The sequence below is a fragment of the Podarcis tiliguerta genome (genome assembly GCF_965153285.1).
Source record: "Podarcis tiliguerta genome assembly, chromosome: 3".
NCBI classification, from domain to species: domain Eukaryota; kingdom Metazoa; phylum Chordata; class Lepidosauria; order Squamata; family Lacertidae; genus Podarcis; species Podarcis tiliguerta.
The window spans coordinates 19,489,016-19,507,062 of record NC_139536.1 but is presented as its reverse complement, the minus strand read 5'-3'; the positions used below and the strand labels follow the sequence as shown (position 1 = coordinate 19,507,062).

General features: G+C 46.1%; 1 protein-coding gene across 4 annotated transcripts in view; it reads left to right on the top strand.

Moving 5' to 3' along the window:
- EPAS1 (endothelial PAS domain protein 1) overlaps positions 1–16,412 on the top strand; it is a 136,955-nt gene extending 120,543 nt beyond the window's left edge. For 2 of the 4 annotated variants that reach the window (XR_014509402.1, XR_014509403.1), the window contains 9 exons: positions 602–810; positions 2,118–2,305; positions 3,937–4,047; positions 5,145–5,635; positions 8,439–8,562; positions 9,009–9,132; positions 11,779–11,970; positions 12,316–15,446; positions 15,587–16,412. Coding sequence is in view for 2 of the 4 variants with exons in the window: in XM_083432997.1 (XP_083289123.1) it covers positions 602–810; positions 2,118–2,305; positions 3,937–4,047; positions 5,145–5,635; positions 8,439–8,562; positions 9,009–9,132; positions 11,779–11,970; positions 12,316–12,467 (1,591 nt within the window). In the remaining 2 variants the exon portion in view is untranslated. Of the gene's footprint in view, positions 1–601; positions 811–2,117; positions 2,306–3,936; positions 4,048–5,144; positions 5,636–8,438; positions 8,563–9,008; positions 9,133–11,778; positions 11,971–12,315 lie in introns of all 4 variants that reach the window. The other 2 variants (XM_083432997.1, XM_083432998.1) reach the window with 1 other exon arrangement.
- The last annotated feature ends 1,635 nt before the right edge of the window (positions 16,413–18,047 follow it).

Here is an 18,047-nt window from a genome sequence, read left to right as displayed (position 1 = left end):
AAGAGGAATGCTTTTGCCTGGCACCTAAAGGTGTATAATGAAGGTGGCAGGCGAGTCTTCCTAGGGAGAGCATTCTACAAACAGGGACCCACTGCAGATAAAGCCCTGTCTTGCGTTGCCACCCTCCAGACCTCTCATGGAGGAGGCACACAAAGATGGTTCTCAGAAGATGATAGCAGGGTCCAGGTTGGTTCATATGGATAGAGGCGGTCCTTGAGGTCTTGCAGTCCTGAGCTGTTTAACATAGGTCAGACCTCACACAGGATGTTCAACTGCTAGTTCCTGAACTTAGACCCAGCTCTGCTCGCCCAAGAAAAAGGAGGCCCCTCTCAGCTCATAATGTGCATTATGATCCTCTTGGAAGCATCCCTGTGGGAATCTGGTTGTTCCTTTCACCCCTAAAACTGTGCATTTCCACCGATAGGTAGGCACACAGCCAACTACGTGGCAGTCAGAGTGTGTTGTCAGAGGTTAAGCATCTAAATCCAGGTGCCTGCTTGGTAAAATTGAATTTTCGCTTTAATTAATTGAACTGTTTGCTTGTGGACATTCTTCGTCGGAGTACAAACTATTCTAAACCACCTGATTTTGTTCTTGTTAGTGAAATAGAGAACAATGATATCGTGTTCTCCATGGATCAGACAGAATCGCTCTTTAAGCCGCACATGATGGCAATGAATCCTATGTTTGATAACGGAGTCCCTGTGGCAGAAAAGAGTGGTTTCTTGTTCACCAAGCTGAAAGAAGAACCTGAAGAACTTGCGCAGCTGGCACCAACACCTGGCGATGCCATTATTTCTCTTGACTTTGGTTAGTAATGTTCTGGGGAGGTAAACCACCTTTTCTTCTGTTTTGCACAATAATTAACCAGTAGGTTATTGGTAGATTGATACAACTCTCATAAATCGTTACAGTAAGCAAATATTTTAAGTGCTCAGGTCAGCTCTGTATTGTACTTATTTAACTAATACAAAGAAGCACACTGTAGGCTGTAGTTTTGTAGCCTAAGAAAATGGATTTAGATTATGGTCAATATTAGCATACCCCAACTTGGTACCCTGCAAATGTTGTTGGACTCCAACAAACAAGCTGTTGGGAGCCTTGGGACTCCTCTTCTGTTTTCATTTTATATCAAACTGCAGTTCCATGTTACAAATGAGCGTGAGGAACTGTGGTTTGTTCTAACCAGAGTTAATGAAAATAAATTAAAATCAAACCATGAGGAAATGAACCTTGACATCTTTGCCATTCTGTTTCTTCAAAGGCAAACCTACAAACAACCAAACAGACTCCAGATTACGAGCCAAAGTCATTTGTGGATATGACTGCATGAATATACTATTGCGTGGGCACAGGTGTCCCTAGTTAACTACATGTTATCTTTCAAATTAAGCACCCACTTCCTTTTCTGCCAGGCACAAAGAATCACCTCTGCAGCAAGCAGACCCTTTGAATTTCCTAAGAGCTGAAATTCACAAGCCTATGATGTGTGTAATTCATTTAGATCAGGTATGACCAACAGGTAGATTGTGACCTACTGGTAGATCGTGGGGTGTTCCTGGTAGATCCTGGTTGATCTCTAGCCCCTCAGTGATTTTCTCCCCCCAACACACACACACACAAAACTTTGTCTTCCTAAATAAAAGCTCAACAATTTTAGCTTCCCAAAAAAGCTCTTTGATCTATCCAACAACAATGGATAGATCACTGTCAGTTTTTTTTATTCTGTGAGTAGATTGCAGTCTATTGGGAGTTGGACGTCCCTGATTTAGATAAAACACTGTCTGGATATCAGATATAGGAAATATCCCACATCAGCGGGTTAGGGGAGGGAAGTAATGTGAGCAGCCACCGTCGATGAAGAATAATAGACACCAGTGTGAGAAAGTCCTTTGTTTGCATAGCGTTGACCTCAGAGAAGCATGAATGACGATCAGATCAGGCTTAACACCTATTTATACTAAACCAAGACTTAGCTGTACTGTCCTTCATGATGTGAGGAGGACCATCACGTCTGATGATTCCAGGCTCGTGCAGCTTGTTCTTTTCCCTAAAACGATGTCTTAGGGACTGTAGGCTGCGCAGATGAGTTGACCTTGCATATCTTTAAATTTCAGGGACGCAAAAGTTTGAGGAAATCTCTTCCTACAACAAAGCTGTGATGACCCCAAACAAGCAGTGGCCTCCGGAAGCGAAGGCTCCGGCTCCGCAAGCTGAGAAGCTGAGTGTGCCGTCCTTTACACTGCCCCAGGTTGCACCTGGCAGCAGCACTCCCAGCGCCAGCAGCAACAGCAGCTGCTCCACTGTAAGGAAGCCCTCTGCACTGAGCGATGACCTTGTTGTTTTCACGCGCAGGGCTGCGGCCAGAATGCATGTTGTGCCTCAGGGCATGTGTGGTTCTTTCACGAGCACCAACAGCGGCTACAATACCAGTTTTGTTGTTTCTTTGTTTTTAAAAAAGGGGAGATTATTTCCAGAAGAGTAGCTGCATTATTCTCCTGTAGCCAAAACCAACAGCAAATGATGATGACAGTCGAGATTTACTTGGCAGGATCCGACCGGTCCAGCATCCTGTTTCACAATGGCAAACCCAAAAGCATGATCCTGTGCTGGGCCCAGGGGTAACCCAAGTAACACGGTCCAGGTCCGGTCCCGAATCCAAGGGTTCCACAAGGAGTCAATCCGGCAGGGCCAAGGCAGGACACAAGGCAGAAAACCAGGCAAGATCAGGCACAGGATCTCAGGCAGGTTCTGGCAAACAGCAATGTTGCTCCCACAACCTGGGGCGGGATCCGACAGCCTTTTATCTTTGTCGGGGTAACGGCCGGTCCTGATCCCCCAGTGACTCACCTCCCTGTCTCGCCCGAAGGTGAGCACTCCTCCTGCAAGTACTCAGGTCTCTCCTTCTCTCAGACCTCAGTCTCTGCAGCTCAGGAGATGTCGGTGGGTTACTAGACCCAGAGGCCACCTCAGCCTCTCCTGACCCAACCGGTAGTGGAGCAGCTGTAAGTGATGGCCCAGCTGAAGGCAACGAGGTAATCCCCGCATCTGGAGCCAGGGCAGGCTCAGGCCCCTGACTCGGCCCAGCTGGTGCTTGTTGCAGGGGAACCTGTGCAGACAGGGGCTCTTCAGAATCAGGCCCCAGACTAGGTTCAGATGCCACCTGAGGCAAAGGATCCGGTGCGGACTGAGACTCCTCTGGTTCCGAGTCCCAGGCCATCACAGATCTGAGTGGGAGAGCACTCTCCCCTTCTCTGGCTTCCAGCAACTGGTATTCAGAAATATACTGCCTCTTAACCATGGAGACAGAGCATAACCGTCCTGGCTAGTAGTCAATGATCTCCTCCTCCTTCATATATTTCCCCAATTCACTTTGAAAGCCATCGAGGTTGGTGGCCATTGCATTGGTGGAGAGGGCTCTTGTGCTCAGGTCTTGCTCGTGGGCTTCCCACGGGCATCTGGTTGGCCACTGAGAATAGGAGGCTGGACTAGACAGGCCATTGGACTCTTCGTATGTTCTTAACATCTCCATCAGGAAAGTGATGCTGTGCACTGAGTACCACCAAGGAGAAGGCCCAGAAGGGGAGAGAGGTGCACACAGTTTCAGACTCCCTTCAGGTGCCTTGGATCAAAGGGCTTTGTATGTGTATGCGTGAGGGCTTTGCCCATATTTCACACACTGAAATCCCCAAATCCCTTTCCGAATGAATATAGGGGAACCCATGCACCCCTAGTGCAAGCAGGCAGGTGCTGTTTTTTTGACAAGCAGGCCTTGTAAAAAATATCTACTTGCCCACCTGCCTACATGTACTTATGGCAGTTGCTAGTGGCCAACGAGAAATCAAAGATTTGCTTTTGGTAAAGCTTCCCTGGATGACGAGGCAGGTGGTTATTTGCAGACCCCTGATAGTCTGCTCTGTCTTTCTCACTCTGCAGCCAAGCAGCCCCGGAGACTATTACACTTCCTTAGACGAAGACCTGAAGATCGAGATGATTGAGAAACTTTTTGCTTTGGACACGGATGCCAAGAATCAGTGCAACTCACAGGTAAGAGAAGCCAGCAGGAAAATGTAACATCGTCACCAGTGTGTAGCACACACATCTCTTTGGCAGCTAATGCTTACTCCTTTGGGCCACCAGCACTGCAAGACAACAGAGTGCAGGGGCTGTGTATTGATAGAGAAAGCAAGATGTGAAGGAAACCAGCACCATTTTGAACAGGGGGGGAAAGCTCAGAATCCTTAATTAAGGCTATCTTTTTATTTTTTGTTACATCACATTTGGGCTGGCATAGGCAAACTCCGGCCCTCCAGATGTTTGGGACTACAATTCCTATCATCCCTAGCTAACAGGACCAGTGGTCAGGGATGATGGGAATTGTAGTCCCAAACATCTGGAGGGCCTGAGTTTGCCTATGCCTGCATTTGAGGAAAGACTGTAGCTCAGAATCAGAGCAGCCTCAATCCCCACCATCTCCAGGCAGGACTAGATGAGACTCCTGCCTGAAATCCTGGACAACTGCTTCCTATCAGTTTGTAGACATTACTGAGCTAGAGGAACCAATGGTCTGACTCTGTGTAATATGGCAGCTTCCTACTTTCCTGCTCATCAGCGGGAGTAGCCTTCTCCAGCCTGGTTCCTTCCTGATGTTTTGGACTACAACTTCCAGCATGCCTGACCATGCTGGCTGAGGCTGATGGGAGTTGGATTCAGCCAACATCTGGAAAGTGTCAAGTTGAGGTGCCACCACCGAGAAGGCCCTCTGCCTGGTTCCCTGTAACTTGGCTTCTCGCAGCGAGGGAGACGCTCCTTCAGGTATACTGGACCGAGGCCGTTTAGGGCTTTAAAGGTCACCACCAACACTTTGAATTGTGCTCAGAAACGTACTGGGAGCCAGTGTAGGTCTTTCAAGACCGGTGTTATGTGGTCTTAGCGGCCGCTCCCAGTCACCAGTCTAGCTGCCGCATTCTGGATTAGTTGTAGTTTCTGGGTTACCCGCAAAGGTAGCCCCGCATAGAGGAAGGCTGCACAACAGTGTTAAAGATTTTTCTAGGAAAGAGGAGGAGAAACGTTTCTTCCAGGATAATTTTTCTTTTGTATTGTTGCAATCATAGTGTCTTCCCTGGTCCCTTCTCTCTGTGCAGACTGATTTCAACGAACTGGACCTTGAAACTTTGGCTCCTTACATTCCGATGGACGGAGAAGATTTCCAACTCAGCCCGATCTGTCAAGAGGAGCGGCCCCTCTCCGAAAGCGCCCAGCTCACTCAGCAGAGCTTGAGCAACATGAGCAACCTCTTCCAGCCCCTTGTTCCTCCCTCGCAGGACCAGTTCTTCCCGGAGAAATACTGCCAGCCGATGTCTAACAAAAACATCAACACGGGCCAGGGGACTCTGCCACCCCCCTTCTTGAACGGCGGAAGCCAGCCGTCCTCTTTGCTGCCCTACTATGCCCAAGCCAGCACTCCTCTGTCTTCAATGGGTGGGAGACCCAACACACAGTGGCCCCCTGACCCACCCTTACAATACGCCCCTACGAAACAGAGAGCGGCGGTCAATAAGTGTTCGGGATCCATAGCTAGCTCTCCATCGGGGCCACCACTGCACCTGCCTGATATGAACTTATATAAGAAAAGGTAACTCGGAGGAAAGAGTGTGTGGATTTAGGTAGCTGGTTTGAGCTCATTCATTCATTATGTTGAGAAGGTGGAGAACTGGGCCCTTTGTTGCCAGAAACCAGCTCCCTGTAGAAAATCCCATGGGAGTGTGGGAATTACCGTATTTTTTGCTCTATAGGATGCACCCGACCATAGGACGCACCTGGTTTTAGAGAGGGAGAACAAGAAAAAAAAATCTCCCCCTCTCTGCTCAGCACCCCTTCAGCGAAGTGGCAGGAGAAACGGAGCCCCTTCCATTTCTCCTCCCGCTTCGCTGAAGGGGTGCTGCGCAGCTCTCCCTCTCTGCTGAAGCCAGGAGAGACTTGCTCTCTCAGCTTCAGCAAAAGAAACCTGAAGCCTCCGGAGCACAGCCGGTGCTCCCGCTGTGCTCCGGAGGCTTCAGGCAGCTATCCCTGAAGCCTGGAGAGTGAGAGGGGTTGGTGCGCACCGACCCCTCTCGCTCTCCAGGCTTCAGCGAAAGCAACACGAAGCCTCCGGAGCACGGAGGGAGCGCTCCCTCTGCGCTTCGGAGGCTTTGCATTGCTATTGCTGAAGCCAAGGAGCCTGCATTCGCTCCATAGGACGCACACACATTTCCCCTTAATTTTTGGAGGGGGAAAAGTGTGTCCTATAGAGCGAAAAATACGGTAAATCTAAAACTTGGAGGGGGGTGGAACAGTCTTGGGAAACCTCCCTCCACCAGCCAGTAGCCAAACACAAGCCACTAGGACATCTGTCCAGCCATTTCTGAAAGCCCTGACCAACCTTCGCTTGGTTCCATTTGGACTTGGAACTTTTGAAAGTGTGTCCCTAATGGGTTTCCCTAAATGGAGGCTTAAATCGTTAATGACTTTTAATAGACGAGCACATTCAGAATAAGGTGAAACAGTGACTAGGCTTTCCGTTTTTGGCCCAGACGCCAAGTGGTGGAAACGAAAAGGAGGAACACCGACAGCAATATACTTTTAAGTAGAAACCTTAAGGGGAAGTTAATTGTCCCAGGAAGAAAAAAACAAAAACAAAACGTTGCCAGTAGATCTGCTTTTCAAAGGGTCGGGAAGAGGTCACCGTGTCTTCTTGGAGAGATTCTCATAATTTAAAAACCATGTGATTATAGTATGGCTGATTTAAATTAATAATAATAATAATAATAATAATAATAAACAGTAGGCATGGGCTAAGATGGGTGTGGAACTGGTGGTTCCCCAAATGCTGCAGGACTGCAGCTTCCATCAGCCTTAGACAGCATAGCCAGTGGTTAATGGGAGTTTTAGTCCCTTCACAGGTCTGCAGGGCCACAGGTCCCAGCCTTGGCCTAAGGGTCTGTGTGCAAGGGCACACTTGCATTGGTCACTTAAAAAAAAAATTGCAGCCAGCTGGGGATCTTTCACATGTTAATTGCCGCAGTTTAGCTGCTGACATGGAGGGACGCGGGTGGCGCTGTGGGTTAAACCACAGAGCCTAGGACTTGCTGATCAGAAGGTCGGCAGTTTGAATCCCTGCGACAGGGTGAGCTCCCGTTGCTCGGTCCCTGCTCCTGCCAACCGAGCAGTTCGAAAGCACGTCAAAAGTGCAAGTAGATAAATAGGTACCGCTCCGGTGGGAAGGTAAATGGCGTTTCCGTGCGCTGCTCTGGTTTGCCAGAAGCGGCTTAGTCATGCTGGCCACATGACCCGGAAGCTGTACGCTGGCTCCCTCGGCCAATAAAGCGAGATGAGCGCCGCAACCCCAGAGTCGGCCACGACTGGACCTAATGGTCAGGGGTCCCTTTACTTTTACCTTTTAGTTGCTGACATAATCCAGTACTGCTGCAGAAACATTTGATAGGACAGAATCATGTGGGTGGGGCCAGTTACACAAAGCCCAATAGCTGTTCATCCAGGAAGGGAGGGAGATCCCTCCTATTGGAGGGATCAAAATATATAAATGTCATAAATAAATATACTCGGGGTGGGGGGTCTACGCGGTTCCCAGGTGGCCTCTCATCCAGTTGCTGACTGGGCCAGACGTGTTTAGCTTCAGCAAAGCGGCCTTGTCTCTTCAACCCATAACCAGCCCATTGACCTCATCTACGACGTTCCAGCCTTCCAAATGTTGTCATAGTGGTGTGGGATGATGCCATTCTCACGCTGCCACATGCCACCTTAGCCTGACGTGACAGGCCGTAAGCAAAAACAGACTGCTTCTGTTGACCTCGTGCCTCTGCTACCAGCAAGGCATTGTGAATTGTCTGCTACAGCACAAAGGGCGAGCAGTGCTTTGGCAACAGATGCTGTCTGCGGAAAACAGCTGTGATACACAAAAACGATTAAATAAGTCTCCACGGTCAATCCGCATCCTTCACTCACGCCTAAAGCATTCTTCCTGTTGGGGAATGCAGGTTGCTATTGAAGCAGAAAGAATATTGCAGCTTGAATAAACTATGCGGGTTGGTTTGGACTCGTCGGTTGTGTATGCTACAGCTGTTCTCTACAATCACTGAGTTGTCTCCCAGGGACAGGCATTTGTGGTCCTCCAGAGGTTGTTGGATGGCTCCAAAGTCAACAGGGAGAGTGGCCAGTGATGTTGGCAGTCCACCAGCAGCTGGAGAACCACCATCCACATCCTTGCTCAAGAAGGACATCCCAAGTCTTTCCCCAAGAATCCAACAGCAACCTAAGTTAGGAACAAGAGGCCTCTGCACGTCAGCAAGTCTCACTGTTCTGGTTTGAAGCTTGGCTTGAGGAAAGATCCTTCTCCAGTGTTTTGTTTTTCAAATGCAACAATGGCTTTGTCTTGATAGGTCGCTGGAGTGCCTTAGGCAGCGGGGCATGGATATAAACCCTGCGCGGATTGCTCTTGCCAACACTTTGAAGCTGAAGAGGCAGCTGGACTATGAAGAGCAAGCCTTTCAACACCTGAATGGGGTAATCTGTCCTTTGCAAAGACTGCCTTTTTTGAGAAAGGGCAGTAGCTGAGTGGAAGAGCATTTGCTTAGCATGTGGAAGGTCCTGGGTTCAGTCCCCAACATTTCCAGAAACCCGGATTGCTCCCTGGAGATGCTTAATCGGTGTGGTCAGTAATGAGTTAGTTGCTTGTCACCCAAAGGGTCTCCAAGCGACTTACATTCGTGTGTGTGTGTGTGTATCATATAACACATTAGTGTTCCACACAACATACTGGGAAAAATAAACAACAACAAAAATAGCTCCCCAACAGGGATATAAAACGCTGGCAGCATGCTAACAACATGGTGTAAGACAATTTCCTAAGTTCCCTACTATGCCTTAAAACAAAAAGGAGTTTGTTTTTTTAAACAATATTCTTTTCTTGTCAGGCTCATACCTTCTCTTTCCCCTCCCCCCATCTATAGATACAAGGAGAAACATCTGGCATTAACCCAACACACTTAATGTGGAAAAGGATGAAAATCCTCAGAGGTGAAAATTGTGCATTACTTACAGAGAAGAAGTCGCTCAGCACAAGTGTCCTTAATGGTAAGATCCCTTTTTAAAAGAAATGAAAGGTAATTCAATATAACCAAATGGAGTCACATGGGGTCCACTGTGTCACTGTTGGGCAGCTGGTGACAGAACACAAAACTTGCCCTGCAGATGTAGTCCCGGCCTTTACATTTCATTTTTGCCACATCTTATGCTCACTGTCTGTTTTTCTGCACTAACTTCAATCCTCTTAAGAAGAGTATTGTGGGATCAGATGGTCCATCTTTGCCAGCGTTCTGTTTTCCCAGGGTGACCAGACCAGCGTGGATTTGTTTTAAATCAAATTGATTTAAATCGCTAGTCAGTAAGACCTGATTTAAATCACTACTCATTAAGACTTGATTGAAATCATTTTTTTACAGAAAGACTCATTCTTGCTGGTATAAACTTAGTATTTACAACCAGAGGAAGGTTTCATTCTTGGAATAATAAATTTTCAGAGTAGTTTTTACAGTTATATCAAAAATTACTGATTTGGTTATACTATTAGAAATACATAGAGAGATGATTATGAAATAATTGTGAGGTTTAATAAGTTAACTGTTTACAGTTGGACAACTTTTCTGCTGTACTTTATTGGAAGGAGAAAAATAATCATTTCCTTACAAACAATTTAAACAATCTGTTTAACTAAAACAATAGCATTATAGCATATGTACTCATGTTTGTTAACTGATGTGGTTAAACGGGGGTTTTTTTAATAAAAAAAATCTTAGACACATGAAAAACTTAAAACAAATCCTTATTTCCTGATGAATAACCTTTGGACTATAATGTAACTTAAATAGAAAACTATCTTTAGAAAGGGAAGCGGGTGGCGCTGTGGGTAAAACCTCAGTGCCTAGGGCTTGCCGATCGCATGGTCGGCGGTTCAAATCCCCGCGGTGGGGTGAGCTCCTGTCTTTCGGTCTCAGCTCCTGCCCACCTAGCAGTTCGAAAGCACCCCTAAGTGCAAGTAGATAAATAAAAGGTAAAGCTACCCCTGCCCGTACGGGCCAGTCTTGACAGACTCTAGGGTTGTGCGCCCATCTCACTCAAGAGGCCGGGGGCCAGCGCTGTCCGGAGACACTTCCGGGTCACGTGGCCAGCGTGACATCGCTGCTCTGGCGAGCCAGAGCCGCACACGGAAACGCCGTTTACCTTCCCGCTAGTAAGCGGTCCCTATTTATCTACTTGCACCCGGGAGTGCTTTCGAACTGCTAGGTTGGCAGGCGCTGGGACCGAACAACGGGAGCGCACCCCGCCGCGGGGATTCGAACTGCTGACCTTTCGATCGGCAAGCCCTAGGCACTGAGGCTTTTACCCACAGCGCCACCCGCGTCCCCTAAGTAGATAAATAGGGACTGCTTTATAGCGGGAAGGTAAACAGCGTTTCCGTGTGCTGCACTGGTGCCGGCTCCCGGCCTCTTAAGTGAGATGAACGCACAACCCTAGAGTCAGACATGACTGGCCCGTACGGGCAGGGGTACCTTTACCTTTACTTATCTTTAGAAAGATTCCCCCCCCCAAAAAAAAATCCAATTTAAATAAAATCCAATTTTAAAATCCAATTTAAATTTTAAAAATTTGATTATTATTTTTTTTAAAAATTTTTTTTTTAAGTCATTGATTTATATCCACCCTGAGCCAGACCTCTGGGAATCTCACAAGGACAGCATGACTTGCAGCCTCCAGTGGCACCTTGCATGAGTGAATGTGAATCACCATCATACATCCATAGATACAACTGCCTGAGATTATACGGCAGTTCTTTGGGGAAGGGCTGCAGCCCAGCTTCAGAGCACCTGCTTTGAATGCAGGAGGTGTTCTGGGCGCCACCTCCCAGTATATCCAGGTTGAGATGAGAATGCCCCCCCCCCCGCCAGAAACCCTGGAGAGCCAATCAGGGTCAACAGTACTGAAGTAGAGTTAGCACGTGCGTTTCGTTTTAACTTGAAAATGGCTGCTGGAAACTCTTATATTCCGCCAGACTATGCAGGCAGTTCAGAACACATCTGTCCACAATGGTTAATTGATGTATGGGGTTTTTGTTTTGTTTTTTTACCGTATTTTCCGCTCTTTAAGACGCACCAGACCACAAGACGCACCTAGTTTTTGGAGGAGGAAAACAAGAAAAATAATATTCTGAATCCCAGAAGCCAGAACAGCAAGAGGGATCGCTGTGCAGTGAAAGCAGCAATCCCTCTTGCTGTTCTGGCTTCTGGGATAGCTGCACAACCTGCATTCGCTCCATAAGACGCACATACATTTCCCCTTACTTTTTAGGAGGGAAAAAGTGAGTCTTATAGAGCAAAAGATACGGTATTTTATGTTTCCACTGTATGGTCGTACGTATGTTTTTGGTAAGCCACTCTGAAATCTTCTATGGAATAGCACTGTAAGAACAATTTAATAAAAAAAATCATCGTCATTTTTATTACAATTCATTACATGCCCTAAGGTACTGTTTGGATTACAACACTAATATTGACGTGCAATATTCCACAATATCGAAACAGCCTAAGTAGACAGATGCGCATGCCAGTGTCAGCCTGCTGTCTTGACTCCTGGACAAACGTGGGGGGAAATCTTGTGTCCGGAATTGTGTTTCTAAAAGCAGACATCCTTTTTGAAGCCCCATTTTTTGCTTTTGATTTGCAGATGAGTTCCTTTGCAACCCGCAAAGAGGACCAGGCCAACCCCCTATGAATATGGGGCAGCAGCAACTGCAGCCACGGCATCCGCCGGCCTCTTTGAGAAACTCTGCCAACATCCCCAAAGCTGCCTTCTCCCCACACTTTTACTGCCCCCCTTATCAGGACTTCAGTGTGCCACAAGGTCATAGGATGTCAGGTGAGTTCTGTCTCAAACCATAACACAAACTTGGAGGGACTCTTTTCCAATGGGCGGCAGGGGGTGGGTAGGAGAGAACAGTGGCTGCAGGCAGGAGCTCACCTAAGACTTGGTTCATGTAACTTGGCTTCTCGCAGTGAGGGAACCGCCAGAAGGCCCTCAGCGCTGGACCTCAGTGTCCGGGCAGAACAATGGGGGTGGAGACGCTCCTTCAGGTATACTGGACCGAGGCCATTTAGGGCTCAAAGGGGATATATGGTGTTTTCTTCTTGTACCAGGCAGAAATCTTAAGCCTGAACCGAAATAAATAAAAGGCCGCTCAACATCTAAATCTTCTCGTTTCAGGAGTGACAAGTCGCCTGCTCGGCTCATCCTTGGAACCTTATTTGTTGCCGGAACTGACCCGATATGACTGTGAGGTTAACGTCCCAGTTCTCGGGAGTTCGACGCTCCTGCAAGGCAGCGATTTGCTCCGAGCTCTCGACCAGGCGACTTGAAGCAGCCTTGCAGCATTCCCTGGCCTATACCGTCCAAAAAAACACAAAAACAAACCAGCTGCAGTTTTTAAATCTATTTTTGCAAGTAGACAATTTCTAATACTGATTACACTTTTACAAGATTTTACTTAACTATTGAACTTGTCCACGTCACCAAATAGTGGCCTTTCTGTGAAGTTACTCACTTTCCTTATTTGCATTTAAAAAAAAAAAAAGTATGCATCTACTGTATTTCCAACCCCCTTCTATTTCGATAAGATGTTCCTGAGAAAATTTATATTATATGAATCCCCACCGCTGTGTAATTTATGTGTTCTGAAACTTCCTCATTATTCATGCTAATAAAAGAAGAAGAAGCTGCGGTGTGCTCGCTCGCGCCTCTATGTAATACTTTGGCTCCATTTATTGCAAAGGTTTATTTTATTTTATTGCCAAAGATAAGTGAAATAAACAAATCTGATGAAATGCACTTGTTGCCCTACCCCTAGTTTTTCCTCTGCATTTTCTAACATGGGGAAAAAATCAATAATCACAGATTATGGCCTTTTAACAATTAAAAAAAAGCTAGCGATGAAACATCCATAATTCTAACACACCCAGCGGCAGCTTTCGTGTTGGTTGGTCCTTGCCAAGTTGCAAATTACAGCCTTTCCCCTTACGCTTAGGTCACTTATCTAAAACTTGGGGCTGTGTTTTTGTCCGAGGCGGGACTAACCTAGCCATACAGGGCTAATCCAAGGCAGGGCTAATCCAAGTAGTAGACTGGATAATGAAACAAGAGGGAAATCTGAGCCTTGTGGCTGAGCACCCTTCTGTGGCACTACAAAGTGATCTTAGTGTGCATCTCTCAGATCATGCAAGGTAGCCGCCTGTCTTGCGTTGGCCTTGGATTTGAGGATTGGTGGGGTTTTTTGTTTTTTCTTTTTTTGCATATGGAAGAGCCAAAGCTATCAGGCAAATAACTGCCAATGGGTTTTGTTTTGTTTTTAGCAACATCGAGGTGCCTTTCCTACCAGACCTTACCCCATTCCCAGGATAAACTCAACGTTTCCTTAATTAAACAAGCGGGGTGGCGTGGCTGCTGTCTTAGATTCAGAGCACGGTACTGCGAAAGAATCCCAAGACAGCCAACTGCCATCGCATTTAGGTCAGTGTCGCCCTCCTCAGGAACCAGCCTGGCAAAGGGAGGAATTTAGGAGCGGATGGCAGTTGGGGACAACTGAGAGAAAGCAGAGAGGGTGCCGCTGCACAATTTGAAATACGTGGGGCGGGGAAGGAATTCAACCCATCTTGTGTGTATTAATTCTCCATATATATATTTTTTACACAAAGTGTAACTGACTGATCCTTTTTCTCTGGGTTAAATGTTTATCATATATTGGTACTTTGTTATACCTGTTTAGACATTGATGCAGAACCATGAGTTTTCTTCTTGGGAACCGTTTTACTTAGATCTGGTAGAGTTTTCTTACGCTGTTGCTGATGTTGCAGGATTTGTCCAAAGGCTGTTACTAAAACTGCTAATTCCCAGCTAAGTTGGGGGTTGGCGTTCATCCACGCCAGCTCCAGCTAGTTAGCCACATTCTTTCTCTGCACTACTGAATTTTTGCTGAAAAAAGTAAACTAAATATATATTTGCTTGCCTACTTGTTACACTGGGGGAAATCAATGTTTTTAGGCTCTGGAGCGGCTGAGTGGGAAGGTGTTTGTTGTCTTTTTAGTTTACTTTTTAATTGTTGATAGCCTTTCAAGTGCAAATGATTTTTCTGTAGGTCATCGAAACGGCAATCTGAACTTTTCAGAAATGCTATTAAACAAAAACAAACCAATGTTGGTGCTCAGGAATTTATTTAAAATGGAAAGAGTCTCTGCAAGATCCGTTGCCTTTGCTGGGCAAACAGGCACACTCATATATTCAATCCAGCAATAACAGAAGCTCAAGGAATTGTGGGATGCAGATTTTAAAAATATTTATTAAAGTCAGGCTTCGGTGAGAAAGGCCAGGTTGGAAGGGCTAAGGGGCAAATTCAGGGCGACAGAAAATAATGGTGATATTAGGCGTTATGCTTTATTTACCCAGATAAAAGTACCTGGAGCCAATCAGCCTAGATTTATAAGAACCTGTGGGTTCCCTTACAAGCAAGATCCATTTATGCCTCCTCCTGAACACAGTTCCAGTTCAGAGAAAGTTACTTATCACTAAGGCCCGCTGAAATCAAAAGGACTCAAAATGCAGCTAAACCATCCCACAAGTGCCATTAATTTCCACAGGACTTGAGCACAACTAATATTCTTAGGGTGGGCTTCATAAGCACATGTGTTCGGTTGTGTGCCCCACTGTACATTTAAATCACATGGATCCCCCCCAAAGAATCCCGGGAACCACCATTTACCCCTCACAAAGCTACCATTCCCAGAACCCTTAAACCACAGTTCATGTGAATCTTTGGCGGAAGCCATGAGCTTTAAATGTATGGCGAATACACGGCCTCAGTCATTAAAGGCGCTCTTCAGAGTCTTAGTCCATTGCAACCATAACAGCAATGTTATTGCTGTTATAACAGCTCCGGCTCTGGATTGCAAACCTTGACTTCTACAAAGCTGTGTCGGAGTGCCATATGTTCTGCAATGCTGCCCTTCCCCATTATTTTTGCTGAAGAGGAAAGGTCTGAACATATATCCCTTGGGGATATCTCCATAGCACTGAAGTGGACATGGAGGTCCCTGGAGGTGCACAGAACCCATAAGGAATTATAAAGTTTGGGCACTGGCTTTGCCCATCCAAGCCCAATAATGTTAGCTCGCTCCTTTGGCGATGCCGTACCCCACTGAAAGCCCAGTTTTGACGTAATGTTCATGATCCAGTCAAAATGAAGCACTTCACATTCAAAGTGATTTCACTGAGAGGGTGTTAGCCTTTCTTGTTGAAAATCAATGGAGGGGAAAGTGCTTGACTCTTTAATGAATTGTGCCGGATTTGTTGAGGATCCTCCAAGGCAGGCACCCCCAACCTTTGGCGCTCCAGATGTTTTGGCCTACAACTCCCATCATCCCTAGCTAACAGGATCGGTGGTCAGGGATGACGGGAATTGTAGTCCAAAACATCTGGAGGGCCGAAGGTTGGGGAAGCGTGCTCCAAGAGAAAGTAGCTGTGAAAGCCATTATTTAGGGAAAGATTTGTGAGCAAATATGCTCAGGAATCTGGACTGCTCAGGGATCCATCCTGCAAAACCTACATATATATATATTTCTCGCTTTCACTTACATGATGGAGGGGGAAAGGAAAATCCAAACTTCTTTAAAGATTGCGTTTTGGATTCCCTTCTGGCCTGATCCTCTCTGCTGGGTTACAGAACAGCTTTCAGGGAATGATTGTGGTTAGTGCCCTTGGAGCTTTTGTAGTTTTCAATGGCTACAAACCCCACCCCTTCAAAAAAAAGGGATCTGGTGGAACAGCTTCCCCTATGAAACTCTCCTTGCATTCTTCCCCTGTGCTCTGTCCCACTGCCACCTGGGAGAGTGGCATCAGTGAGAAAAATCCCACCGATACAGAGGGAAAACCTTGCCAAAAAGCCCTTCTCACTCATGCAATTTAGCAGTGGACCTTGGATGAATCAGCCAGGCCTTGTGCTGAATTAATATTCCACCTGTGCTACGTTGCACAAAGCTCGGGAGCAGTTTTCTATCTGAAGTGCATTTTTTTAAGCAAAATAGTACGGCCCATGGTATTTAAAGGACTTTAGGTTTTTGTTTTTTAAGGACATGATTCAGCCAGTGTTAAGCACCTGTGAATATAGCTGACACATATATCATCAAATCGCACTCATAGGCTGCATCTTCCGGTTGAGTGTAATACAGTCAGTAGCAGATCGGAGTTTGCTTCTGGGAGATGTGTGAATTGGCTCTTGCTTAACTGGCTGGATGGTGGCCTGAACTGTCTTAAGGGGGGGAAAAGGTAGCTAAGCCCTAGAAAGAAGCATAAATTAAGAGCGTCACCACCAGGCTGCCAACCTTGAGCAGTTTGCTTTAAAGTAATCCCATTCACGTTCAGTAGCAGTTTTGGAGTAAGTGGTCTGAAGCCTGTGGCTACAGCAAAGCAGGTCTTTAAAGTGGTAATGATTTGTGTGCTTGAAGGGTTAATCACGCTTAAATATTGCTATTATATTTTTAATCTCTGTTTGTAGTTTCAGCATTAAGATGTTGTACCCTAACCATTTACTAAAAACACACTGTGCGGGTGGGGAGGGAGGGAGGGGAAGGGGGTAAAAGAAAATCTGTGCTTAAAATATTAACCGTAACTATTGTCGTAATTATTTCATGCTCTCTCTATTGTTGAATTTCTTATTTATAATCTTGTAACTGTATGGGAACTTTTAACTTGATAAGGAAATGTATTTTGACACTGATACCATATTAAAGTATACTGATCCTGAAATGTCTTGTGACTCTTGCTTCCGCCAAAAAAAAAGGGGGGGGGGCAAAAGAAAAGAAAAAATGTCACTTGAATGTATTGTTGTAAAGCAAAAGAATTTATTAAATTATTGATAGAAAATAAATTTTTACATGCATGAAACCAGGGAGATGGCCCATGCCTGAAAGCTAATTGCAAATCGTGAAGGATTCTCAACATCACTGTAACTTTGATATAACACCTTTCAAATCTGCGAAGCATATGTCCGGGTGGGACCAATCAGTGGGGTTGATCCAGGAGGGTCATTTGGGTCAGGCCCCCAAACTTACAGGGGGCCACAAGTTCAGGCATCTATTAATGGGGGGGGGGGGCGTTTGGCAAGTTTTGCAACATGTTTTTATCTGCAAGAGACCGAAATGTGCCACACACACTCAGCTTAGAGCTTCATATTAGTGGATTTGTGCAGAAAAAAAGCTAGAAAAGCATTTGTTAAATGGATAATTTAAAAAAAATCAAATTATTTGTATCTTTTGGATGTCTTGCTTTGTTTTCATGTGTCTTTTTTCTAAAAGCACTCTCTGGCTGACTTCTGCAGCATCTGGGAAGATGGCGGCCAAGCAGGTGGTCTCCTGTCCAGAGGAAAAGGAACCCACATGGCTGCCTCCCTTTGCATCACCTTCTGTTTTGCTGAGACCATGCAGTGCTGAAGTCCATTAATAATAATAACAACAACAACAACAACAACAACAACTAATAATGGCTTTATTATTTATATGCCATCCATCTAACTGGGTTGCCCCTGCCTTTCTGGGTGACATCCAGCAAAATAGAAAAACACAGTGAAACCTCAAACATTTAAAAACTTCCCTGTACAGTGGTACCTCTGGTTACAGGCGCTTCAGGTTACAGAGTCCGCTGACCCAGAAATATTACCTCGGGTTAATAACTTTGCTTCAGGATGAGAACAGAAATCGTGTGGTGCCAGCATGGTGGCGGCGGGAAGCCCCATTAGCTAAAGTGGAACCTCAGGTTAAGAACAGTTTCAGGTTAAGAACGGACCTCCAGAACGAATTAAGTTCTTAACCCGAGGTACCACTGTAAAGGGCTACCATCAGATGTCCTCCAAAAATCATGTAGTTGTTTATTTCCTTGACATCTGAAGGGAGGGT